We start from the raw sequence: 20,734 nt of genomic DNA, 5'->3' as shown, positions 1-20,734 counted from the left end.
ATTAATTACACCTCTGAGGAGTGAGTGTTAAGCAGTGCAGCATGCTAATCTGGCCCAGGGCCAACAGAAGAAGTGACATTTAGTTGGGACTTGAAATGAAATTCTGTGAAGGCAATCCAGGGTGCTGGACTGAGAGCAAGCAGTGGAGCAATAGCAAAAGATGAGGCTGAAGTGTTATGAAAAGGAGGGCCATCAACTTGATCCTGCACTCATCAAAAGGTTTTAAGCCTGAGGGTGGCATGTTCCAAATTTGGATTCAAAAAATTCCCTCTGGCAGCAAGAACAGGAGGCAGCCTTCGGAGCCTACAGCAGTTGTGAACGGAGAGCAGCTTGTACTGGGATGTGGCAGTGTGGTGGCCAGAGGGGTGGGGCAGAGAGACATTTTGTTTGTGGATCTGACAGAATCTCTGATGAAACAAGAAGGGGAGGAATATGTTAAAAGTAATACCAAGCTTTCTGCCCTGGCCAGGTGATTCAGTTGGTTGGAGTGTCATCCCCTACACCAAAAAGTGATACCAGGTTTTGGGGGTGGGCCACTGGGTGGCTGGCTGACGGTGTCTATTCTCTCTGTAGGAGGAAACACAGGATGAAGAGGAGGTTTGCAAGATAGACAATTTCAGTTTGATTCATACTGAATTCGAAACAATCTCCTGTGGGACATGGAGTTGGACATAGAAGTCTGGAGGTCTAGAGAACATTCCATGCAAAAAATACAGATTGAGAAGACATTGGGGATAGAGGCCAGGGGAATGGAACTACCCAGGAAGAGTGCATGCAGGGAGCAGAGTCCTGAGGAACATCTTAAGGGGAGGACAATGGACAGGAAGCCAGTGAAGGAGGCGGAGGACTAGCTAGAGACATAGGTGGGGAACATGTGTCATGTCATATAGACCCAGAAGAATATTCAAGGAGGAGGGAGTAGCCACTGTGTTGAATTCTGCTAAGAGGCTTGGCAAAATATAGACTGAAGAATATCCATTGGATTTATGATTTATGGGCAAGGTCATTGATGACCTTGATTAAAACCATAGTTTTAAAATATATTTTTATTGATTTCAGAGAGGAAGGGAGAGAGAGATAGAAAAATCAATGATGAGAGATTATAATTGATTGGCTGCCTCCTGCACACCCCACACTGGGGATTGAGCCCAAAATCCAGGCATGTGCCCTGACAGGGAATCAAACCATGACCTCCTGGTTCATAGGTAGAGGCTCAACCACTAAGTCATGCCGGCTGGGCTAAAAACTATTTTGAAATGGATTTAAGAGAAGAAATGAAAACATTAAGTGTAAACAATTGATCACAAAATTTGATTTTGAGGAAGGAAGAGTGATAGCAGTAGTGGGAGGGGACACTAGAAAATGTTTTAGATTCCTGACATTGGTCAACAATAGGGAAGAGCTTCAGTACATGAAATGATTGGCTATGTCACTTTGGGCTGTCCATGGTGACAACTCTGTTTTCTGTATTCATGACGCTTCTGCTCAGTGTCTACAATTAAGCTTGGAGCTCCTACTTGCCCACTTAGAGCCTTGTGGAAGGCTAGTGATCTAGGCAGCCTCTAAAATGCTCATGGGGTCCTGGCTGGTTTGGCTCAGTGGATACAGGGTCGGCCTGTGGACTGAAGGGTCCTGATTTCGATTCCAGTCAAGGGCACATACCCGGGTTGTGGGCTTGATCCCCAGTGAGGGGCATGCAGGAGGCAGCCGATCAATGATTCTCTCTCATGGTTGATGTTTCTCTCTCTCTCTTCCTCTCTGAAATCAATAAAAACATATTAAAATAAAATGCTCATGGGAACTCAGTTTGTTGGGTAGAGGCATCACCTCCTTCCCTCCAGGGAAAAGATGCTTGAGAGGAAGGAAGCTTTCTTGGCAGAGTGACCCATGTTGCTCCCTGACTAGGTTAGACATTCTACTTTCACAGCATCAGGGAAAAGTGACTCAAATAAATCCAAAACACACAGAAAAACTGATCTTGCTTGTGGGCCTCAATAGCTGATGTTTGCTAGTAGAGTCCTGAGGAACAGGACTAGTAGAAAAAAGATCTAGAAGGTTATGTGAGCAGGAAGTATTTTCCCCTGCCTTAAGAACAGCTTTCTCAGGACTGGTGGAGAGAGGAAGGTCAGAGCAGGTGAGTTTAGATGCAAGCGTGTTACTGGGAAGGGAGCCCATGGACTTTCAGCCCCAATTGGAACTGAAAATGAGGTGGATCCCAGAGCTCCACCCAGGCCTTGGCATGGCTGAGGTGCAGATGAGCGGAAATAAACATGTATCATGTTTAGGCCCGTGGGCCTGGGGCAGCTCCTCCAAATTACCCTGCTGCAGAGCAGTAATCCCCACTCCCTCGGTGAAGTTAGTCACAACCCCAGTTACTTCATCTGGAAAAGGAAAATAGACCCTACTGTAAGGGTGGCCCTACAAAATAAAGAAAAGCATTTAACAGACATAAAAGATTATTATTGAGCTTTTTAAATTATATACACACATACAGTTCAGCCTAGCAAAGAGGAGCATACACTTTTTAGCTGCTTCACAAACCTTCTTCATTGTTCAGCAGAGAGGGACACACAACCATGGATGCCCACACCTTATGATGGCCCGTTCACTCTGGTTAACTAACATTTTCCCTCCCCTCCTCCACAGTTTTTATAGGTTTGTGCTGGTTTTCATCTTTTCCAGGATCCATAGTTTGATCGGCCAGTTTCACATGTGCATTTTGTGATATTCATGGAAGTATTTACACACTACTCCTGATGTCCATACCAGCAAAGGATAAGGAGGCGCTATGGAAAGCAAGGCTGGATTAAGACATTTTGTGGGTTTAAATATCAAAGATTATGGTGACCACCACTGCCCTCTCCTTAACAAATAGAAGCAATACTAAATTATAAAATATGACCAAGTTCTAATTCTTCCTATTATAACCATATTGGTACTTTTTCCAGACCTTTATTTAAAAAGGTTTTGTTTTGTTTTGAATGTCGCTGCTAGTGCTGTGTTTACTATGCTGATTCACCCCGAGACTCGTAAACTGGAAAGGCAAACGGCCAGGTTGGGTTGGGCAGAAGCGTGGGTCTGGGGTGTTCCTCCAACCCTGGCTATCAACACACAGGGAGGGGTCCTGCGTGAGTGAGCGAGCCCAGGTTGGAGCGATCAAACGCAACGCTTCTAAAATGGGTCCAACCAGGATCCCAAGATGATCTCAGGACCAGCCCGGAGAAGCTCGGGTAGCGAGGAGGGTGCGGTCCCTAAAGAGGCTGCAGCGGACAATGAAAACTCTGCCAACACCCCAGCCTGCACCAGCCGCTAGAGTCCGCGGAGGCCAGGCCCCAAGAACCCACCTAGGCTGCGTGCTGGAGGGGGCGGGGCCAGAGCGGGAGGGGCGGGGCCGGGTAGAACACGTGGGAGAGGGGAGGGACCGGATCCAGAGGGAGGAGCAACCAAGGCTGGGCTCCGGCGCACCCCTCAGTCCAGGAAAAGGAGGAACCAAAGCAGGGGAGACCCGAGGCGACCCAGGACTGGACAGGGGTGGGGAGAAGTCCCGTTAGACGGAGCAGGCCTAAGGCTAGGACTTCTTCGGTACCGGGCCAGGCCCGAACGAGAAGCAGGACCAAGACCCAGAGGACAGGCAGGGGCGTGGCCATGGCTCCGGGAACGGGCCAGGGCGTCCCCAAACCCAGAGGGCGGGGCGAGGGCGGGTCTGAGGCCGGAGCGTGAAGCAGAGGCGGGGACCGGGACAAACTGGGGCCCGCGGTCAGACGACTGACGGCTGCAGGCCTAGGAAGTGCAGGGCTGTGGCGAGCAGGCCAAGGAGCAGCAGCAGCCCGAGCAGCAGCCGCAGGAGCGTCCGCGCCGTGGGACCGCGGGGCCGCCGGCTCGTGGACTGCACGTATCGCTCCACGGCGTCCGCGAAGTCGAACTTGTCCGGAGCGTAGCCCAGCTGGGCGCGGGCCTTGCGGATCTGGAAGGTGTGCGTCACGGCCACGCTGTGCACCTGCGGCGAGAGGCGGGGCAGCTGAGGGGCGGAGCACGTGGGGTGGGAAGCTTCCTCCAGGGCAAGTTTAAAAGGACCCGAGTGCTGGGTCTGGCTCCTGCGCAGCCCTCCTCAGGGAGAACCTGCGTCCTCCCATTTCCATTTCCCTCGAGGCGCCGCCTGGAGGTGCCTTTTCTGCATCTCCCCACCCCCCCCCCCCCCCAGTACTGAACTCAGTCCCCCCAAAGCACTCCTCTGCCCGCCTCGCAAGGTGCTGTGAGCAGAAGGCCCTTGACACTTGGCTCCTCGGCCTCCGCTCCAGACCAGGTCTTAGCCCTCACTGAGTCCCGGAGCCTCCCCACGAGGAACTCCGTTAGGCACAGGCGAGTATGCGCTAGGGTTGAGCTGCTCGCGCAGCGCCCAGATGGCCTGGAGCACACAGGCTTCAAGGGCAATAATGCAGCTATCAGTTCAGAACTCACTCTCTGTACTCCACCTGGGCTCAGTCTCATTTAATCCTCTGAGGTGGTTCTGTGGTACTATCCCCATCTCCTCTGAATATATTTGAACATGGAAGAGAGAGAAAATGGCTTGCCCAGGCTCACACGGGGAGCCAGAATCCTTCTCCTGCGACTTGGGAGATGCCCACCCACGTGGACCCACTGGGAGGGGCCCACGAACTGCTGATTCTCCCAGGAACTGAAACAGCCTCTGGGTCAAGCCCCGGGTCTTAGATGCTGTGGGAGAAGACAGGGCGAGAAGTCAGCTCTGACCCTTTGGCCCAGGCTAGGAAGCTCAGGGCTCTGGGGCGGGGCAGCCTCTCTGAACTCCATGAGCAGGGTCTGGAAGACTGCTCTCAGAGCTGAGGCTTAGGCTCATGTCCTTCCTCTCTTTCTCAGAACTGGCTTCGGCGCCCCTTCTGTGTGCCCTGAGCTCTTCCCAGCTGTGCCTCGTGGTCTTTATTCACAGTGTTGAGTTGCCTGGTTCCTGGCCTCTCCTCCCCTTTGCACTGTGAGCTCCTTGGGGTAAGGACCATGTCTTGCCTCCATTGCTCAGCACAGGGCCTGCACCAAGTACAAGTTCAATGACAGAAACGCTACCAATTCAAACTAGAGGGCTGGTTGTGTGCATAGACTGAGAGGCAGAGGGCGCCAGAGCCACATTCCCCAGGAAACAGGGATCCTTTGCCCCAGAACTGCCCAGAAGTCAAGGAGCAGGAGGGAAGCCAGGTTCCTGCCCTGTCACAACTCAGCAGCATCTTGGCAGCAATTTTACATTGATGTGATTCCTGACTCATTTCACAAGCTAGTAGTTAAGTTTAAAATCATTTAGGTCTGGTTGCAGTTCAAATTTCAGCTCTGCTACTGAAGTGAGTGATCACAGGCAGGCTATTTCACCCATGCGTCTCATTCCCTTCCCTGTAAGTGGAGATGGTAATATATTGTAGACATCTAGAGTAGAAGTGTGATTAGAGACACAGAAAACACAGCCTGACATATCGCCGCCACTCACAAGATGGCCACTGTTGTCATCATTCTCATTTCTCTGCTAGTTTGGATGGTTCAAAGGAGAAACAGTAGGGAATTGCCTATTTCTGTGGCCCAGCCTCCACTGCCAAGGTAGAGAGCATGAAGGTTGGAGTGTCAAGCCAATTCCAGAATGGTGTGACCTTGGACAAATCACTAATTTTTCTAGTCCTGTTTCTCACCAAAAAATGAGATCACAATCATAATTCTTTTGCCCTTCCTAACTTACCAGGAATGCCTGAGTGCAATGCCTTCCAGGCTATCAGAGAAAATCAAATGAGAGAGTGGACCAGAAGGATTTTGCAAATAACACCAAACACCCATAAAGTTTTCTGCAAGAAAATGCCCTCTCTTTTAAACTGTATATGCAAATAGAAACATCATCATTATTTGAAAGCAATATTCTGTACAGAGTAGGTACTTAGTATATACTTATTATTCAGTAAGCATGGACAGTGAACCTAAAGCTAAAGGCTCTGTGCATGAATGTGTTGTGAGTTGGCAGAGTTGGTGGGGAGTGGTGGCATTCTAAAAAGTAAATGTCATGCCTGGCCAGCATGGCTCAGTGGTTGATCGTCAACCTATGAACCAGGAGGTCATGGTTCGATTCCTGGTCATGGCACATGCCCAGGTTGTGGACTTTATCCCCACTGTGGTGTGTGCAGGAGGCAGGTGATTGATGATTCTCTCTCATCATTGATATTTCTATCTCTCTCTCCCTCTCCCTTCCTCTCTGAAATTGATAAAAATATATTAGAAATAAATAAATAAAGTAAATGTCATGGAACCTGTTTTTTGGAGCCTCCAGTTTGGCTAGGAGGATAAGCTGGATAAGATAACAATGATGAGGGATGGGCTTGGAGCTGTCACCTTTCAGATCAAGAGAGAACATACAGCCTAAGCAAAACCCAGGGGTCAGATGATTATGAAGGACCTAGCCCTAGATTTGGGCCCACACAGGAGGTTCTGAGACCACAGACAAGCTTCCAGTTATGGTGCCAAAGGGGTGAGGGGTAGTGGCAGTGGGTGTGGAAAAAGGGCAGGAAGGCAAGGGAGGGTGCACTGGGGCACAGGGGCTCCCCCAGCAGCAGCCCACTTACCTCACTCCGGGTGAGCAGTGGCGGGATGCTGCAGATGGGCCTCAGGGCCAGGTGCAGGTACTCCATCACTGTGGCTGTGTGGGGAGAGAGGCCACTGCCCAGGATGCCTAGCTCTATGCTAGCTCCAGGGGCCCTTGGGGACATATCAGTTATTTGCTTTGCTAGGGGGAGTCTTCACTTTGCAAAAATGTTCTGTCTGTGGATTCCTTTAAATCAGCAGTTCACAGCACATGCTGAGGTGCCTTGTTTGGCTGAGAAATGTCACAATTAAGTTGTTATCACATTTTAAGCACGGTCCGAGCAGATTCCAAGTTACCTCCTATTAATGTCTGCCTCATCACTTCTATTCCAATACTAGAGACCCAGTGCATGAAATTTGTGCACAGGTAGGGTCCCTAGAGGCTGCCAACTGCCGGCTGGGGCCTCCCTTCATGCAGCTGGCCAGCCCTGCCCTGGGTCGAACTCCTGGTTGAGGGGACAATTTGCATATTAGGCTTTTATTATATAGGATACTCTCTTGAGTAGGAGAGGAAGAAGCTGGGGTAGTGGCTCTTCCTGGGTTGCACTCTGGATCACTTCAAAAAAAGCTGATGCTTCTCTGCCCCTTGGTTCCCACTGATGCTGATGTTCTGGGTGCGGCTGAGGCATTTTTATATTTTAAAAGCTCCCAGTTGATGCCAATGTGCAGCCAGGGCTAAGAACTTTAGGTTACAGTTAGCTCCCCCGTAGCCCTGTAAAATTGCCGGAACCCTAAGGAGTGTCAATCACTGTGTGATGCCATCCTGCCCGTGTGCCCTGGTGGGCAATATTGTACAAATTCCTGTTTAAAAGGCAAGCATCCCAGGCTCAATCCCCGGTGTGGGGTGTGTAGGAGGAAGCCAGTCAATGGTTCTCTCTCATCATTGATGTTTCTATCTCTCTCTCCCTCTCCTTTCCTCTCTGAAATCAATAAAAAAAATACATTTTTTAAAAAGGCAGCATCCCAGTGCATTTAAAATACAAGTCCCGTGGAGGTTCCCAGGAGCACAGCCCTCTGTGACATGGGGCCCTGTCCCTGGGGCTGAACACTGCACGTCTAACACCTGCTCTGTATGCGCTGGAGGCGGCCGGCAGGCAGGTGCTGGGATGTGAGTAGAGACTGGCCTTCAGGGTGAGGAGGAGAGTCTAGGGTCAAAGTGGAACCTCACAGGTCCCAAAGCACCCTGACTCAGGATGACCTTGGGGGCCGGAGAGCCAGGGCCCCTCTCCCCCTGAGTGTAATGCCTTCCAGCGCAGGCCCAGGTGTGAATGCCCTCTTCTCATTGTGGCACCGTGGGCAGGTCACTAACCTATCAGAGCCTCAGTTGCCTCATCTCTACAATGGGCCCCCCACTACCCACCTTGCAAGTGGCACAAGGTTTAAACATGGCAGGACGAGAGTGAGGGGAGGGACCTGCGGGGCTGGGCCAGTGCTAATCAGGCTTGGAGCACCAGCCCTGAGTGAGGGTCGCCTTAAATTCTATACCCTCGGTGACTCCCCCGCCTCCACCTGGCCCTGGGAATGCATGTCCACCCGGGACATGGAGGGCTTCTAATACACACATTCTTTTGCTTACCTGTCAGGTAAACGCAGGAAGTGGGTACCTGGATCCAGGGCTGGCTGTACCCCAGCTTCTCAAACTGCAAGGAAACATGGCCTGAGATGAAAACAGTCCTCCAGGGCTCGTGCGGAACAGCCACACGTTTCCTTCACCCTGCGGCCAACAGAGGTCCCTCCTGGCCCCTGGCCTGCCCACCCCACCGCCAGCCCCAAGCCTGTGCCAGTCTCAAAATGAAATCCACACCTTGACCTGGAAAACTCAAATAGGAATTGAATGCATGGGGTGGAGTTTCACTTGGGATCATTCACATCACTTTGTTTTTATGTACATCTGCCTACACCCAAAGGCACTTGCACAGAATCTGATTTTTCTAAAGTAGTTATTGCGGGGGAGAGGGGCACCCAGATGTGTGGAGGGGTGTAGAAGAGGAAGCAGACTGGGAGGGACTATGGCCAACTGGGGAACACAGGCCCCCCAAAAGGACAGCTACAACCCAGCTCCAGGCAGTGCCAGTGTTACCCAATGGACACTGTTTCCAGAACTGCTTTTGAAAATGAAATCTGATATTTTAGAAGTAGGGAAGGATGGCAGGGCGAGCAGAAGTGTGGGTGGGCATCTGGGCACCTACCAGCGGAGCCATCCACTCAAAGAGGTTGACGCTCTCCCCGTCATTGATGTAGTAGGCTTGCCCGCTCTGCCAGGGACACCAGAGAAGGGGACAGTCAGGCACCTGCCTACCTGACTCCACCTTCAGACGGCTCCCGGCAGCCACCCTGGGCCCAGACCTGGGCAATTCCCTTTCAGTTCTGGACTGACCAGCTGTGTGACCCAATGGATCACTTAACCTCAATTTCTTTGTTTTTCCTCAGTTTCTTCAACTGAGAAATGGAAGGATAGGAATGGGAACTCTGCTATAAAGATGAAAAGTGTATGTCAAATGCCTAGCATTTGGTGACCATTCTTCTGGCATCAGCACCAGTTACCTCACAGGGTCACTTCTAGGAGGTAATCCTGCTCTGTGAAGCCCCCTACGGGCCGCCCAGCTTCTCGGGGCTGACAGTCCTCACTCACAGCCCTCTTGGATTGGGGAGAAATGTTGTATGTGAGCCAGGAATCCCCTAGGGATGGGGACTGACTGCAGCCACGGGGAGGTGGGAGCATCACAGGGGACTCACGGCCACGTAGCCCTTGGCCGCGGTGAGGGCCTCGGCCGCCAGCATGTGCGCCTGCACCAGGTTGCGCACGTGGACCCAGTTCATCCTTGTCCTGCGGTCCCCAAAGCGGAACATGAACAGCCTCTTCTTGATGTGGCTCTGGGGGTGGAGGAGAGGGGCGATAAACACAGACCTAGCCTGCGGCCTGTACCTTTCATCTCTGTGCTATGGGCCCACATTCCTAGCTCCGGGCTCTCTCAGCCCCGCTGGAAGGGAGGGGGGCCTTGCTCTCCCTCCTCTCATACCCCACATCCAGCTCATCTGCAAGTCCAGTGGGCTACACTGTTAGAATCTGTCCAGAATCCACCACTTCCTGGATCCTGAAGTAGCCCCCTCAGGGCCCCCTGCTGCATTCCCACGGGCCAGGGGAGCCTTTCACACCCCAGGCAGAGGGCGTGTCTCCCTGCTCAGAACCTCCTGGGTGCCCGTCTTGCAGGTTGAAAGCCTCAAGCCTGACAACGGCCCTTCTGATCTGGCTCCAGCTTCTCAGTGACAAGCCCCTGGCCTGCCCGTCTCCAGGCCTCGCCTCCTCCCTGGAACATGCTGGCAGGTCCCACCTCAGGGCTCACACTTGCTGCTCCCTCTGCCTGGAGGGCTCTTCCTCCAGATCCCTGTGCAATGCACTCTCCTACTCCCTTAAACTGATGCTCAGATCCCTGCTCCATGACGCTCCCGACTGCCAGCCCTCCTGGTTCCTTCAGCCTTTAACACCTTTCCTGTTTCCACACAGTACCTGGCCATTTATCGTGCTTATCATCCACCTCCTTGTATGAGAACGTAAGCCCCACAAGGGCAGGAATTGTCTGCTTTGTTCACTGGTCTGTCCCCAAGCCTAGAACACCTATCTTTCTCATGTCCACGCTTGTGCCCACGCTGTCTCCTCTGTTTGGACAACCTTCTCTCAACCACCCCGTTTCCTTGGTTAGTTCCTTCTTCTCCTTCCAAACAGCTTGGGCATCACTTCCTCCAGGAAGTCCTCCAGGACTTCCCTCTCTGCCAAGCGCTCATCTTCTTGTTCTTGTTCTTCTTCCCTCCATAAAGCCCTCACCACACTGAGTCTGTGACCTGCACATGTCTCCTGCCCAGGCTTTGAGAAATCTGAGGACAGGGCCTACCAAAGCCCCCTTTACCAGCTTTCTCTGGAGAGAGGGTTTTTTTGCATGAAGACTCTGGTGCTGGTGGCATGAGATGAGCCATCTGGCCCCATGGAGCTCAGGTATGAGTGGGGACAACAGGCTCCCTCTGTCTCTTTGGAGCCATAGCTCCGTGTCTGCCCACCCATGCCTAGACCTGGCTGGCATACACTGAGAGCTGCGCCTGGTGGGCCTGGGGGGGGCGGGGGTGGGCACGTCTCGGAGCTGAGGGCCCCACACCAGGAACACTGCCCCAAGCCTGCTGCAGGGACTGTGGGCTGGGAGGACCCCCATCCATGAGAACTTGAGCCAGGTTCCTCCTGTGCCTCAGACCCAAGGCGGGGACGACATACCGCCACACGGGGCAGGTGCCTCTGCTCTTCAGGGCCGTAGATCCCTGGGGGCCGGAGTACACAGGTCCGTAGAGTGCCTCCTCCTAGGACGCAGGGGAGGGCAGTCAGAGGAGAGGCGGGTCAGAGAGAGAGGGACAGATGGCTGCCCACATCGCCTGGTCCTTACTTGGACAGGTTAGCAGGGAAAACAGGTCCTTGGGGTTTCTTCATACAGTTAGTATTCTCTTAGTCAATCAGTTAGTCATTCAACAAACACTATTCAGAGGTTTTCTCCTTTTCCCCTGCCCCCTGCCTCCTGCACTGGGCCTTGGGTTGGATGCTGTGGAGAACCTAAGGATGACCAAGAATGGTTCCCGCCCTCAGGATGCTCACAGGGCAGTAACAGGTGAGACCTGGATGCAGGTGTGTGTACTGCCCTTGACAGACATGATTCCTCCGACTCCCTCCTGTGCTCATTTACAGATGCACACCGTCCTGCACCCCCTCATGCCAACAGTTGCAGTTCTTTCCTTTTTCTGATCCTCAGTTAGATGAGGACCCTGGTGGCTCTCAGGGAGGCCCTGCTGTGTGCCTGGCACGCTGGTAAGCTGCAGTCTTTCTCCCTTAAGGCAGCCCGCAAGCCCAGATTCAGACAGGGCTGTGATTTGCCTAATGACACAGCTCGGCTTCATGGAGCTGAGATGGAGAGCCACAGCCCAGCTCCCTCCACTAACCCCCTGCCTCTCGGTGACACAGCAATAACAAGTAGACCCTGTCTTCCAGCCTTGTCAGCCTCGGTCTCCTCACCTGGAAACCGGGTGCTTTGTAGGTGGTGGTAGAAGATATGCTTTCTAGACCAGCAATGAAGGAAGGACAAGACCAGCGCCGTCAGCACATGAGCCTGCCCCCTAACTCTCCCTGCTGTGTGCCAGCAGGGCCCCCAGACCAAGACAGAGCTTGGTCCAGGGCTCCCCAAATTCTCTACCAGGGCCCCCACTTGTGGGGTGGTGGATGTGTCTCCTTTGGGGTGTAGCCTGAAGGGCTGCCACAAATATATTCTTTCACATTTTAAGAAAGCCCACGAAATTTTCAGTTTATTCTCATACTCCATTTGTGTTTTAAATTTAAAATTTTAAAAATTACTTCTTTGTAAATTATTTGACACTCAACCTCAACTCCTTAACTGAGATGGTGCCTCCTGGACGATGTTCTACTTGGGGAACCCCACCCGGCTGCACCCCCAGTTTGGAAAACCCAGTGTAGACCAGCTTCTGGGACCAAAGCTCGCCTTCTTTTGCAAACCTTCTCTCCCTGTGTGAGGTCTGGGAGGACTGTCAGTCTAGATGTGCCTCTGGCCCCTGAGGCGGTGGCCGTGGGACCTAACCTGGGGCCAATGACATGTGCTCACCCAAGAAAGTGACTCCGAGTAGTAGGTTTACCCAAGAGACTGATCATCAGCTCCTGCCCCTCAGGCCCCCAGGGCTGCCCCAACCCTGTCCCCAAGCCCTGGTGGCCATTTTTTCTAGAAACTTCTGTCCCACAACCTCCCAGTGTAAGTCCTCTTCATCCTGTCAATTAGCCAGGACCAGTGTCTGCAGGTCACAGCCAAACACCTTGACTGCTTCCCAGATCAACACCCTCACTTGACAATGAGGCCCAGGGTAGTGGATTGGGTGGTAGCTCTGAAAATATATGTGCACATCCCAGAATCTGCAGATACGGCCTTATTTGGAAAAAGGGTCTTCGCACATGTAATCAAGGACCTCAAAACGAGGTCATCCTGGATCATGGGGGTGGGCCCTACACCCAATGTCAAGTGTCCTTATAAGAGACTCAGGAGAGACAGGTGGGGAAGAGGCCATGTGAAGACAGAGGCAGAGACTGGCATGATGCACCCACACACCCAGGAGTGAACAGGAGGGACAAAGAAGGACCCTTTTGGAGCCTTCGGGGGAGTGAGGCCCAGCTGCCTCCCGGGGAATGGTGAGAGCAGACATTTCAGCGTTCTAAGCCACCAAGTGTGTGGCAATTTGTCCTGGTGGCCCCAGGACACTAATGTACCCAGAGGTAGTGAACGCAGCCACGGTCACACTGAGCCGGGCTCTGCACACCTCAGGACTCTGCTCAGGGACAGGGCCTTCCATGCCAGGTTAGAGGGACCAGCCTGGGCAGTAAAGACTAGAAACCCCCCAGGGTGGCGGTGGCTGGACTCTGGAAGGCAGGTATCAGGTGAGCTTTTCTGTAACAGCTTGTAGCTAATTTTAAACTCTGGGTCACCTGGGCACAGAGGGGGAGGGTCGGGTTGCAGTGACATTGGCCGGCAGGGCACTGGGCAGCCACATCACAGACGCCTGGGCCCAGGGTATCCATGACTCTCTTGACCATGGAAAGTTGGGGATGCTCATATAAATAATTCTTGGCCCGAGGATTAGGTGTCTGGCTCCTAGGTTGCTGGTCCTGTGTGTATGTGTGTGTGTGTGTGTTGGTGGGGCGGGGGTGGTAGGTAGAGAAGAGAATTCAACTGTACAGGATCAAAACCTCTGGGAAAACACAGTTGGAAGTTCCTGTTGGCCCAGGGTGATGGGGTGGGGAGAATTTTAATTTTTTTTTAATCTTCACCTGAGGATATGTTTATTGATTATTTTTATATTTTAGAGAGAGAGGAAGGGAGGGAGAGAGAGAGGGAAAGAGAAACATCCATCAGCTGCCTCCCATATGCCCCCTGACAGGGATCAAACCCACAACCTAAGTATGTGCTCTGACCAGGAATCGAACCCACAACCTTACAGGATGACGCTCCAACTAACTGAGCATCTGGCCGGGGCGGTGGGGAGGATTTTAGGGAAAAGAGCTCATTCTCAGAGACCTGCTCAGCTGTGGCTACAGTGTAGTATGGTGGTGAGGCCCCAAACTCTGGTGTTAGACCCCTGAGGTAGAGGAAGTGTTCAAATCCCATATCTGCCACCAAAGACTGTGTGACCTTGAGTTAAATCAGTTAACCTCGCAGCCTCAGTTTCCTCCCCTCTAAATTTCAGGGGTTTATAATTGCAAGCATCCTTGCTTTCCAAATCCAATTGGTCCCTGAGTTTAGGTAGTGAGGGTAACAGAGTTTTCTTTCTTTTTTAAAAAAAGATATCTTTATTGATTTTAGAGAGGAGGGGAGAGGGAGAGAGAGATAGAAACATCAATGATGAGAGAGAATCATTGATCGACTGCCTCCTGCATGCCCCACATCGGGAATCAAGCCTTCAACCCGGGCATGTGCCCTGACCAGGAATCGAACTGTGACCTCCTGGCTAGATGGTAACTGAGCTTTCTGATTTGTTTTAAGTTTCTGAATTTTGGAAAGCGAACAGTGATAATTTGGATAGTAAGGAATTCATATAAATCGACTTGGTTCCTGAGTTTGGAAAGCAAGAGCGATGTCAGGGTCTTACCTCATGGATGCTGTGAAAGTTATGAAAAATTCTGCCTATGAAACTGGCATGTAAAATAGGGCGTGGCGTGCAGTAAGCACTCCCTAAACACAGACTGTCCATATTCTACTCGTTAATAGCACCCATCATTATTTACCCTCTGACAAGCTCTTTGAGGTAGACTCCGCTGTCATCCACATTCCTTATAGGTGAGGACACTGGCACAGAGAGGGGAGTGCATTGCCGAGGTCACGTGGCTAAAGGTGGTGGAGCTGGGCTCTGAACTTGGGCAGTCTGACGAAACTTGGTAGCCACGTGACCACCGAGCACTGCCCCCTGCCTGCGTCTGTTCCTCCCCTGCCGCCTGCAAAGGCACTGCTGTGAGGCAGGAGCAGTTCCCAGGGAGCGACCTCAGTCACTCGCACGCATCCCCATAACGGAAGCTCTTTTCTCCAACGCGGGCCCTTCAACAGGACCCACTCCCACTGGTCTCTCCCCCCTGGCCATGAGCAGCATGAGGACAGGGACTGGGCTTATCTCCCTGGTGGGGGTGGGACATAGCAGGTGCTCAGATGTGTTGAATGACGAATGACCAAGGCCCTGGGGAAGTGTCCTTTTGAAGGAAGGGGGCCTCAGAAGCACGTCAGCTGAACGCTAGGACCACACACACGTTTTGGGGCAAGGCAGCTTGGGGCCGCACATTTGCCATGAGCAGGGCCACAGTCCTTACCTGGGAGAGGCGTTCCGTTGGCCGTGAGGGTCAACTGGTCGGCGATGGCTTTGGTTCTGGAGTAGTGGTCCATGTGCTGCCAGAGGACAGGGAGAACAGAGCCGCCAAGGGTGCTGCTCAGTGACCCTGCCGGCCCGGCCTGCACAGCCCGCCCGGGGCTGCACCTGCGCTTCAGACCCCTTGAGGGTTGGATTCTGGGGACTCTCCGTGGGAAATGGCCAAGCCCTGAGCCACCCGCCCCTCTTCCCCTCTGGGTAGAAGCCACGGGAGCAGTTCAGGGGAGAGGAGCCGACTTCAGGGCAATCACACAGCCCAGGGCTCCTGGACTCAGGGTGGCTCCTGCAGCACGAGCTGCCCTGGGACACGGAGGCGGGACACATCCCATGTGTTCCCACAGGAAGCCCTGTGGGGTTCGCGCGGCAGTTTTGCACATGCCACCTCATTGCCTGCTCTCCACAGCCTCACAGGGTGCGTCAGGCCCGGAAGAAGAGAGAGGCTCAGAATAAAGCGCCTGGCTCAGGGTCGGCAGGTGGACAGTGGCTGGCTGGCTCAAGGCCAGGTCTGTCTGATCTCAAAGTTCCCGTCGGCATGACCAGCTCAAGTAGAAGAGGGCTTGTCCACTCTTCAGGAGAGTGTTGGGGACCCCTTCTTCTGGGACTCACCCCGAATTGGGGATTGGCTCTGGCTCCACCCTTCCCCTTCCTGTGGGCTGTGGGTCCCAGGCCCGTGGGCCTGCCCCTCTCCTGAAGCCAGGTACCTTCTCCAGCGGGAAGTAGGGCACAGAGTCCTCATCGCCCTGCTCGATGGGCTTCCCGCCGAAAGCGACATTGACGGTGCTGGTGTAGACGAGCCTTGGAACTCGCCGGCGGACGCAAACTATGGGACAGGTGCACAAAGTCACACACACACACACACACACACACACACACACACACACACTCTTTCCCTCACTTGGGATGCAGGTCTAGTCCCTGCTCTGCGGCCCCTGGATGCCAGGCCAGCTCACTCCTCTGTCTCTGTGTGCTGTGGCTCCTAGCTACCTTGCCAAGGACAGGTCAGAAGAAAGTCTCACTCAATGGGGCATAGAAAGAACACACTCTAGAGCCAGAGAGAGAGAAGCGAGGTGCAGGACGTGCCCAGAGCCCGGAGGGGGTCTCCTAATTCGGTTCCTCCCAACCCCTTACCCTCCCCGGTCCCCGGACACGCTGCCCACCCGTGCAGGGGCTTGGGCAGGTCTGCCGCACAGGCAGGGTGTGTGCCACAGGCGCGAGGTAGGGAGGAGGGCTCAGCTCTGTTCCCTTCCCCGCACCCCCAGAGCTGGGCCTGTGGCAGGAGGGGAGAGAAGGCGGAAACACACGCAGGCCACACGGCTCTGAGCGCCTACCATCGATCACCAGTTTGGTGCCACCGACATTTATAGACTCAATCTGCTCTTTCTGAAGCTAAAAGACAAGATGAGGTGGGCAAGTTGGGGAGTTGCCTCCGCCTTGTAGCTGAGCCCGTGAAGGTGGGGACTGCAGGGCTCCAGCTCAGAGGCAGGGCTCCCAAGAGGCCAGGGCAGAGGGAGCTCCAGGGCACAGCTCGGCCACCATCCCCCTGACCGGGAGGCTCTGTCTCGGGTCTGGGCCTCAGCTCCCTCATCTGTAAAGTGAGGACAGACGCCTGTGCGTGCTCGCCCCAGGGGGGACTGGTACAGTGCTTGACACAGAAGGGGGACGCAAAGCCCGTTGGATGGTTTCTTCACTCTGGAAGTCTTTTTCCTTCTCTGTCTGACGGACAGGGACTCTGTCCGTGCCCTGGTGAGGGGTGAGGGGCGACGCCTAGAAGGAGCTGGTCTGCAGTGAGACCTGCTGGGAGCCAGGGCCTGGCGAAGCCTTGCACGCCACCTAATCCCCACAGCCACGCGAGCGGGTGGCTTGCACCGACCAACACTGTTTGTTCTCGCTGCAGCTGTCTTTGTTTACCAGGTAATTCAATCACAAGGTTACAACCATGCAAACAGTGGAGGGTTTGCGGTAAAGGGAAAGGAACTTTCCTGTCAGCCCTGATTCCATCTCCTTTCCCCCCCAGAGGCAACCACTGTCTCCAGTCTCGTGTATTCCTAGAAATAATCTGTGCTTATTAATATAGACACATACCGATGTGTGAGTACATAAATATTGACCCAAGCCCTAGCCAGTTTGGCTCAGTGGATAGGGTGTCGGCCTGTGGACTGAAGGGTCCTGGGTTTGATTGCGGTCAAGGGTACATGCCTGGGTTGCAGGCTCGATCCCCAGTAGGGGGCATGCAGGAGGCAGCCGATCAATGATCCTCTCTCATCATGGATGTTTCTATCTCTCTCTCCCTCTCCCTTCCTCTCTGAAATCAATAAAAATATATTTAAAAATAAATAAATACACAAATATTGACCCGAGCTTTTTTTTTTTAACAAACAGGAGGATATCAAGCACTATTTCTGCACCTTGGGAAATTTTCAGTATCAACACATTTTGAGTTACCTAGTTCTTTTGAGCTGCATTGTGTGAACACATCACAATTTTTTATGGACAGTCTCCCACTGAGGAGCATTTAGGCTATTTCCTTGTGTTATCAAACACAGTGCTGCAAACAAGTACAATATCCGAGGCCCAGAGTGTGCGGATTTGCTGAGAGATGCTGCTGGTGTAAGTACGCAATGTCATCACTTCACAGGTGAAGAAAGGGGGGCTCGGGGAGGGTGTGTTAACCTGCCCATGTCACACAGCTAAAGTGGCAGAACTGGCATTCGGTCCCATGGACGGAAGATGCCGGCTGGGTGAAGCCCAGCCCCTCCCGGTGCAGGCGAAGAGCACTAATGAGCACACAGCTGAGGGGTGGGGTGGGCAGAGCTCTGTGTAACTCCAGGTACCGCATGTACGGGGCTCACCTTCTCAGCGCCAGACATGCCGTGGGAGGCCACGTGGAAGACACAGTCCACCCCTTCGAAGGCATGGAGCAGGGCTTCCTCATCTCGGACGTCAGCCTGAAACAGAAGGAAGAAGTGGGGTGGGAGGTTTGAGTCCAAGGCAGAGATACCAGCTGTGTACCTTGTCAGGCCCCAGAGCTGGCCCGACCCAGCCAGGCCCAGGCCCTGTGGGGCCGAGGGCTGTGGGCAGGATTTACACGACTCCACGGGAGGTCGTCACCAGCATCAGCCCACTCATCGGCTGCTGCGGCAGCTGTGCTCGGGCACTGCCTCACCAAGCCCCCGCCGGGGAGCCTGTGGAGCAGATGCTGTAGGGCCCTTCCTATGGATGAGGACATGAGGCTCAGAGATGCAGCGCCTTGTGGCCATGGCTGTCCAGCTGGGAAGCCCCGGGGTAGAGCTGGAGCTTAAACAACCTGGACTCTTCATCCTCATGCTACTGGTTTTGCCTCAGATATTGTCTCCAGCCTCCACCCCCAGCCTGGACCGCCCCCCCACCCCCAGACCCTCATCACTGCACCTGGATGAACTCAGTCCCTGGGGCCAGCTCCCACTGGGGTCTGCGGAGGTCAAGCAGGATGACAGAAGTGCCACTCTTGGCCAGGCTGGAACCTAGGCTGAAGCCCAGGTAGCCTCCTCCTCCAGTCACCAGAACCTTCTGTCTCAGGGCCTGCACAGGTGTGGATTGAGTCTTCTGCTGCAATGCTGGTGATGGGTCTGTCGCGGGCTCACTGGGTTTGGGACCAGTCCCAGACTCACATCGGAGCCCAGGCCCTACCACTGGCCAAGGCACTGACCCAGCTCCTGGCCCAGGCCCCAGACCTGAAGCAGCACCAGGTCCCGAAGCAGCACCAGGTCCCGGAGCAGCACCAGGTCCCGGAGCAGCACCAGGTCCTGGTCCAGGTCCCGAAGCAGCACCAGGTCCCGGAGCAGCACCAGGTCCCGGAGCAGCACCAGGTCCCGGAGCAGCACCAGGTCCAGGCCCAGGTTCCAAAGCAGCACCAGGTCCCAGAGCAGCAGCAGGTCCCAGAGCAGTACCAGGTCGCGAAGCAGCAGCAGGTCCCAGAGCAGCACCAGGTCCCGAAGCAGCACCAGGTCCCGGTCCAGGTCCCGGAGCAGCACCAGGTCCCGGTCCAGGTCCCGGAGCAGCACCAGGTCCCGGTCCAGGTCCCGGAGCAGCACCAGGTCCCGGTCCAGGTCCCGGAGCAGCACCAGGTCCCAGTCCAGGTCCCAAAGCAGCACCAGGTCCCGGAGCAGCACCAGGTCCCAGTCCAGGTCCCGAAGCAGAACTAGGTCCTGGTCCAGGTCCCAGAGCAGCACCAGGTCCCAGTCCAGGTCCCGAAGCAGAACCAGGTCCTGGTCCAGGTCCCAGAGCAGCACCAGATCCTGGCCCAGGTCCCAGAGCAGCACCAGGTCCCAGCCCAGGTCCCAGAGCAGCACCAGGTCCCAGTCCAGGTCCCGAAGCAGAACCAGGTCCTGGTCCAGGTCCCAGAGCAGCACCAGGTCCCAGCCCAGGTCCCAGAGCAGCACCAGGTCCCAGCCCAGGTCCCAGAGCAGCACCAGGTCCCAGCCCAGGTCCCAGAGCAGCACCAGGTCCCAGCCCAGGTCCCAGAGCAGCACCAGGTCCTGAAGCAGCACCAGGTCCTGGCCCAAGTCCCGAAGCAGCACCAGGCCCCAGAGCAGCACCAGGCCCCGGAGCAGCACCAGACCCTGGAGTAGGTCTAGACACAGCACCAGGCCCAGGTCCAGGCTCTGAAACTGTACCAGACCCCAGGCCAGGCCCTGACTCAGACCCCAGGCCCGAGACCCCTCCCCAGGCCTGGCAGACAGGGCAGCTCTTCTCCCTCTGGCCTGCAGCTTTGCAGGCTTCTGGGGAGGAGCCTGCTAGGTTGGGCTTCATCCTTTACTGAGCCATGTGGACCGACCCGGATCTGTCTACCTGTAGGGAAAAATAAAAGACCCACCCCCCCATGTTCTAGAGTTGTCTCAGTCACATGGATTACCACACCCCTAGGGCCTAAGAAGAACTCCTGGTAGGGATTGGAGACCCTCTGGGTTGCAGTAAACCTGTCCTATTTAGAATCTTGAGAACTTCCAAGGTGGCTGTTGCCTTACTCAGAGAGACTCAGAGACGGGCAGTCAGGCCTTGGGTTTTACAGCTGCGGAAACGGAGGCCCAAAGTCACACGCATGGCTGAGAGTTACACCAAGTATTTGTGACTTCTCTACCAGTTCCTTAAACCCAGTTCCCATGTAGTACTAGAGGAAGACAGAGCAAATGGCATCAAGAGGAACCTCACCAGATTGGGGGGTGACTGCTTTCTGACTGCGGAGATACAGAGGGCTTCCTGGAGGAGGAGGAAGAGAAGGAGGGGGAAAAGGAGGACTGAAGGAGGGGGAGGACAGGAGGAGGGGGAGGAGGAGGAAAGAAGGAGGGGGAAAAGGAGGACTGAAGGAGGGGGTGGACAGGAGGAGGGGGAGGAGGAGGGAGAGGAGGAGGAGGAAAAAAGGAGAGGGAGGGGGAGGAGGAGGAAATGAGGAGAAAAGGAGGGGGAGGAGGAGGAGGAGGAAGAGAAGGAGGGGGAGGAAAGGGGAGGTGGAGGGGAGAGGAGGAGGAGGGGAGGGGAGAGGAATCCACATGGGATCCAAACAGGCTCTGTGCCCTGGAAACTCACATGCTTCCAAATGCTGCACCCACCCCATCCTGACCACTGTTGCTCTGCTCTCCCAAGCCTCCGCAGTACAGGTGGCTGGCACTACAAGGTCTGCCCAAGCCCACAGGCT

General features: G+C 54.4%; 1 protein-coding gene across 1 annotated transcript; it reads right to left on the bottom strand.

Moving 5' to 3' along the window:
• Nucleotides 1–2,493: 2,493 nt before the first annotated feature.
• SDR42E2 (short chain dehydrogenase/reductase family 42E, member 2) lies at nt 2,494–19,851 on the bottom strand (the record flags this gene model as incomplete). Its single annotated transcript, XM_080677419.1, has 14 exons — nt 2,494–3,997; nt 6,603–6,676; nt 8,198–8,261; nt 8,811–8,876; nt 9,358–9,495; nt 10,883–10,965; nt 15,008–15,083; nt 15,765–15,883; nt 16,392–16,449; nt 17,913–18,008; nt 18,472–19,247; nt 19,343–19,427; nt 19,572–19,672; nt 19,716–19,851. 14 exons carry the CDS (start codon nt 19,849–19,851, stop codon nt 3,758–3,760), a joined length of 2,112 nt encoding a protein of 703 aa, XP_080533545.1. The 3' UTR covers nt 2,494–3,757.
• Between the last annotated feature and the right edge of the window lie 883 nt (nt 19,852–20,734).

Source organism: Plecotus auritus, assembly GCF_963455305.1.
Source record: "Plecotus auritus genome assembly, chromosome: 7".
Classification (NCBI taxonomy): domain Eukaryota; kingdom Metazoa; phylum Chordata; class Mammalia; order Chiroptera; family Vespertilionidae; genus Plecotus; species Plecotus auritus.
The sequence above is the reverse complement of the archived record's forward strand: the minus strand, read 5'-3'. Positions and strand labels throughout refer to the sequence as shown.